Genomic DNA, 6682 nt, shown 5'->3' with positions numbered 1-6682 from the left:
CCGATCTGTCTGAACTCCCTATAATTACTCCCTTGACTCTGCTGGCAAAGAGGGGAAGAGAACCTGTGGCTTAGTGGCTAAATCACTGCCTAGTATGTATAACTTTCCAGGTTCGAATCCCACAAAAGGGTATGGCTAACTGATGAAGGCAAAAAAGCCAGAAATGGTCCATCTTAGTCTCCCAATTTAATTCTTTACTATATAATTATTCATCAAACTAGAACTCAATCCAAAAATGCTACTAAATCTCTTTCAATATAGTTTTTCCTTTCTATTGTCAACAACCATAGATAATTTATGTAGTTATGTTTCATAAATTGTGGCCTATATTTCTAAGGCCTCAATATTTTTTTTTAGTTTTTCAAATCGTTTTGTGTAACCTAGTTCTTAAAATTAAGTTATCAGTTAGTTAAAGTTAACTACTTTTCCATCAACACAAATTAAAATGGTTGATTGCTTTTTATAATAATTCATTAATTTCTTTTTAAACATTTAAAAACTGTCATTAGAATACTTAAGTAAACTTCTCTCTAAAAATAACCTGTAGTCAAAAAACCAACAACACCAAAACACAAAAAACCACAAAGCAATACAATTGGTGCTTTTTCATGTTTTAACAAATGGTATGTTTCTCACTAAGTTTTATTTTTGAAGAATGTTCCAAAATTGCTGCACCATTGTTGGTCTTACCTACTCTCAAGCTCCAGTTGGAATCGCTTGACAAATAGGAAATGTCATACACCTGTCTGATGCAGTTTATGGGTTGATACTAGAAGATGCTCTTGAATGCATTCTCAGTATTTTTAGACAACTAAATGAAATGCATCCTGAAGAATAATATGCTGATCTTAAAAGCCAAAAAGGCCATTTTGTACTTTTCAACTAATACTGCTACGGGGTGCGTGGTGTGTGTGTGTGTGCGTGAAGTGACTACAGATGCTCATATCAGAATGAGAATTCTCTTAAATTCTTAAGACTTCCTCATAAACATATGGAAGGCTTAATCACATGTTGCTACTCTGAAACATCTTATTTTCACAGGATTTCATATTCAATGCCAACTTTCTAATGGAATAGAGTAGAATTCCCAGAAAACAGTAAGTCATATGAATATCACATTTTCCACCAGAGGTCACTGGCGTATTAATTTGGTACCAAACAAATGTATACTTATATCCCCAGGCAGGACATTTCTAATCTTACACATCTATCCATAAATATATTAAACGATCAATGGAACAGCACATTTCTATTTCTTTTCCTGTTCAATACTGAACCATTTTCTAAGTCTATTTATTCTTATGCATGCTTTATTTTCATTGTATATCACTCTTACAGAATTCAGAAATCATTTTTCAACACCATATTTGTGCAAAACAAGCCTATTCAACTTTACTGCATGCTTTCTTTAAATCAACAAATACAAAATTAATTCTCTTTTCACTTTCATATAATTCCTAATTCCTGAAGAATAAAAATCAGCTCCATATAACCCCTCTATGTCATAAAACTGCATCACCCTTTCCAAATTATAATTCATTTTAACTTCTAGTATTCTTTTAGTCACAATTCTGCCAGTCACCTTTCCATCTTTTTTATAATTAATAAATTCTCCCACAGTTTCCCCTGTGCTAGTTTACCCGCTCTACAAGGAACCCTTAGTGGCCTTCTTTCAATTATAAGGCCTTCATACAATATTTAAATCAAACAACCACTTCATAACCAGAAGAATTTTTCCAATTATAAAATGTACACCTACAGCCTTACTATATACATTGTAGATATAAAGGTAGTCAACAAATTGCATGCAAAAAGAATGAACCGCACATTACCTGATAAGAGAAGCAGACAATGCAAAAGTAATATACTAAAATTGTCTGTATTATGTTTCCATGCCTTAATTTGTTAATTTTCATTATACTGAGCATCTATGATTTATAGAATACACACACACATCAAAAACTTTCTATAGGCAAAATAAAATTATGTTTTAAATTAGAAGATTTTAGAAGATTTCCTCATACTGAAGACCAGTAAAGCTAAATGAGAGTATCACTGAAGGATCAAAGAGGCTTGATTGAAATAAATGGCTATCTATTTAATTTCTCAAATAAATACCTATACTTTCAAAGTTATTTTATAAACACTAGAAGGGCATTTTAAATAGCATTTGTATTTTAAGGAAGAAAAGTTCACTCGCTGAATTAATCATCTTTGAATTTAAAACAGTGGAATGAAAGAATCTTAGAAATGATAGCAATACAGAAGAAACATTAGAATTATTTACTAACTTTTAACATATTGGTCCCATTTTGTTCTGTAGTTTAAGTCCATATAAACTTCAGCACATAGCTCTGGGGAACAATCAGTAAGTATGCTGTAGATTTTATATTCATAGAGCCCCGATTTCTGGAAATAAAAATTAAAAATCAGTCAGATAAAAAAGCAATACCTGCTCTGTAGTACCATTTCTGTCTATGACACTATTACTTTGTATCACCCTTCTGCCCAGTGTCCCTCAGCAAAGCCATTGGTTAGAATCAAGGAGTGCAGTGTTCATAATCAAAAGGTACCAAGTTAGGGAAGGCTATTTTTACCAATCCAACCTATTTTCATAAAATAAATTTACATTAGTATCTCAAATAGAATATTTGTCTTAATATTTGGCTGGGAGTTGAAGTCCACAAGTCATAAAAGGGCCAAGTTTGAAGACCCGTCTTAAAGGATAGATACTACTGACCCTTTGGTGAAAGGCCTAAACTGTCCCNTGTGCCTAAAAACTCATTTTACCTTTCAGGGGACCATCTATGAGCAAACCAAGGGCACACCCATGGGGTCCCCGATCTCTAGCATTATCGCAGAGGTGGTACTCCAACGTCTAGAGCACATAGCGATGGCCCAATATATATATATAATATATATATATATATATATTATTTAATATTATTATAAATATATTGTTAAATGCAATTATATTAAATAATGTAATAAATTATTTGAACTGACAAAATAGAGAACCTTTTGATCATGGTCAGATGTCTGGTTAGTGGCTGGGGAAAGACAGAAATATCTCTCCCAGGCCCTACACTCCTCTTGAAGTGGAGTTGGCATAGTCCAGCAAGAGGAGTTTTGCCAGAAAGAAAATTAGACATCACCAATTACCCATTTAGGAACTAATGACGTGTCATATATTAACTACTGTGGATATAGGATCCTTGCCTTGGTTGGCAAGAGACACATAGCTAGACAACCATTGTGAATACAATGGTTGGCACAGTTGCCTGAAAGGAATCAGTCTATCATGTCACTTCAGTCTGTATTATGCAGATTGTTCAAAGCAAAAATTCTGGACCCAGTCAACAAATGGCTTTTTTCTTTCTTTCATATGAAAACTACATTGCCCCAAGAAGAGATTAGCATGCTGTAAAAAATCCAAGAACTAATACTTGTTTCTTTTTTTTACATATATTTTTATTTTATTCAAAACAAAATTAAAATACAAAATACCAAACTCTCCCCCCAAAAAATTCCAAAAAGACAAAAAAGAAAAAAACACAAAAATCAAAATATTAAAAGGTGCATCAAAAATATCAACATGTATATTACCATCCTAGTTGAATACTGAGTAATACATTACTACGACATTAGTTCCCACCCTTGCAAAAACAGCCTCTCCCAAAATTTTTAAACTACTAAATTTGCAAATTATTGATCTATCTTCTATATATTATATTAGTGACAAAGTAGTTAACAACAAGAAGTAGAATACTAAAACAAAACAAAATTAAAGTTTCAAAACTCTCTGTTAACAAACTGTTTGTCATGGTTCTGACAGACAGAGATGAATAAAGCAGAACTCCGAGGCTTGCAAATTCCTCAAAGAGCATGTTTATTAGTTACAAAGTATCGGCACATCAAAAGTGAAACCAAGTCTGGAGACACACATAACAATTCCCCAATACAAAGTTAAAAAATCTCACCCCTAAAACTATGCAAGCAACTACATCTTCTTGGTGAGCTTTTTACCCAACCTGCAGTCTCAGGAGCAGCGAATGACCTTGGTTCCCATGGGACAAAAGATTATTTAAACTAGTGAAGCACCTGGGCAACTCCTCTCCCTCCGCTCTATGTGGCAACCAAAAATGAGTAGGAAAAATGGCTGCAGCCACGCTTATTTGTAGAGTTGACACTGTTACTGTAATCCACTCATAGAAGGTTTACCATGGCATCTTATATATTGCAAGTCATCCCAAAAGTTATAAATAGTTTGTCCTGGATCAAATACAGTATACACATTTGTTTGTTAAACAACAATTGATAAGAGATGGCATTAACTAAATATAATAGATTCAGTTTTCAGAATAAGTCTATCTTCCGATCAAAGTCTAAGTACAAGTTTGGAGTATATACCAGTTAACTGTAGTAAATCCATCTATTCTCCCACAGTCTTTGTAGGAAAAGAATTTGTTACTTCCCCTTTCAATCAGAGTCTTAATATTGTAGGAATATGCAGACTTAAACTTCAGAGCAACAGATGAAATCCTCTCTCTTAGTTCTCCAGCTGTGAGAATATCTCTTCAGTCAGGAACTGGATCAAAGTCCTTTTGCGTATCTTTATTCAAAGTTCCATGTCCCAGCATATTTTGCAGGATCATTATCACCTCATCTAGTTTTTAAAGAGAAATTCGGCTAGGAGCTGCATACTCCCTCACACTCCTTTTTTAGGTTTCAGACACTGTTCTGCCATTTCTTAGTCTGTGAAACTTGATCAGGGAACAAAAACAAAGAAGGATTTTTTTCTATATGTTTCTCTATATTTTGATCCAAGGTTAAAAGAAAAATTCAATAGAAATAAACTCCAGATATTTTGCAAATTGAAAAAGTACAGAAATCCTGTGGTGGGAGTCTAAAAACTCTTCACCTTTTCATGTTTCTGAAAGTGGTCAAAGATCAGCTGAATGACCCAACTCTCTCTTCCTTTATGTAACTTTGAATGAGCTATTGCATAACCCTGAACATCTTTCTACAGGGGAGATCATATTTGCAGATGCTGTTCCTATTTAGTCTTGGCTTACAATGCTGTCAAGCATGAATGCATGCTTAGCATCAAGGACTTCAACTGGTATATACTCCAATATAAGTTTGGGTTGTCAAAGTCATTCCTTGGAATTTATCTTCTCCTGGAATTTTTCTAGAATATAAATATAATTAATTAATATAATTAACATTACAAAGGCAGAAGGTGATTCAGCATGGCTACTTCTAGATGTTAGAGGTTTATTTTGAAGAATAATAAAGTGCATAGAATGTCAAACATCTCTACTTATGTTGATTAAGAAGACCATTATTATATTCCTTACCAGGCATAGATAATTGCTGCTCAAATAAATCCATGAAAACCAAGTAGAGGACATGTCCCTAGGTGGCAACATCTGGAGATATCGACTATTGGAGTATAATGGCATATATCAGTAGTGGCGAACCTATGGCACGAGTGCCAGAGGCAGCACTCGGAGCCCTCTCTGTGAGCACACATGCTGTCGCCCTAGCCCCGCCTTCCCCACGGCCCCCTCCACACCAGCCCCCCCAGAGGAGAGTCACCTCCAGGCACGGCCCACATGGAGCAGCGCAGCCAAGGACATGGCAGTGGGGACAAGACTCCGTCCTTGCACCCCGTCGCAAACAGATGATGCTGTGGGGCATGGGTGGAGAGCGTGGCCGCCATGGCACTACTGGGCTGCCTGGGCGATGTGCAGCGGGCCGTGGAGGTGGTGGGTGGCCCTGCGGGTGGGTGGGGGTGGGCGGGGGTGGAGCGGGGGTGGGGCAGTGCGGAGGTGGGGCAGTTTTTGGGCACTCGGTGTCTAAAAGGTTCGCCATCACTGGCATATATCATTGCCCTTCCCCTTTCTTTCTAGAGAAAATCATCAGCAAACGTATGAATTTGGCACACCAACATCTGCTAATTTACTTTGACATTGGTTCTCTCCAAACCATTTTTGTTTATACTCAAAATACCTTGCATACAATTGTTTACCATCTAGTGAATGGATTTAAAATATTGTATATCATTTTCTTGCTTTAATTGATCTATAAATAGTATTGTCTTAATACGATTTTTTTCCTTAGGCCAATATGACTTTTTTTGTTATATATTTATATGTTATATGTCTTTCTTTGTTATATTCCCTGAGTATAATCAGAAGTTAGAAACATGTTGAATTCACTTTATACTTGCTCAGATAAATGTTTAAAATTGACAAATTTAAAAGAAAGACTGAATAATATGAGATTTCTATCACTGATAATATTTTTGTACATGCATGTGTCATGTGTCTGATTAACGAAACACTTAAAAGGACTTTCAGGCATATTTTTCCTAAAAGCATTTATTAAGGTTACAGAGACGTCAGTACAGCATGGTGGAAATGCTTAGGTCTGGCTTCTCTTCCGTTACGCATATAATCCTAAGCATTTCCCACTCCTTTATTTTGGGGTCATGGTTCACATCTTCCAATCAACTTGGAAGATGTGATTTACTTCCGGTTTCTTTCTCCCGGGCTATCCTTATGCTCCTCCCTCTTTCCCAGTTGCTGGTTTAACTATATAAATACCAGACAGTTCTGCATATTGTCAAAGCAAGAATATACAGTATTTGCAGCGTTGACATCCGGCCCCCCTTACA

General features: G+C 35.7%; 1 protein-coding gene across 1 annotated transcript in view; it reads right to left on the bottom strand.

Moving 5' to 3' along the window:
* Positions 1-2406, bottom strand: part of LOC107290463 (phosphatidylcholine transfer protein-like) — a 9062-nt gene extending 6656 nt beyond the window's left edge. Inside the window, exon 1 of the mRNA XM_015819340.2 lies at positions 2292-2406. Within this exon, the coding sequence (XP_015674826.1) occupies positions 2292-2334 (43 nt within the window). The 5' untranslated portion in view covers positions 2335-2406. The remainder of the gene's footprint in view (positions 1-2291) is intronic.
* Positions 2407-6682: the final 4276 nt, after the last annotated feature.

Source organism: Protobothrops mucrosquamatus, unplaced genomic scaffold, assembly GCF_001527695.2.
Source record: "Protobothrops mucrosquamatus isolate PMUCROS unplaced genomic scaffold, P.Mucros_1.0 scaffold901, whole genome shotgun sequence".
Taxonomy (NCBI): Eukaryota; Metazoa; Chordata; class Lepidosauria; order Squamata; family Viperidae; genus Protobothrops; species Protobothrops mucrosquamatus.
This window is presented reverse-complemented; position numbering and strand designations above follow the sequence as displayed.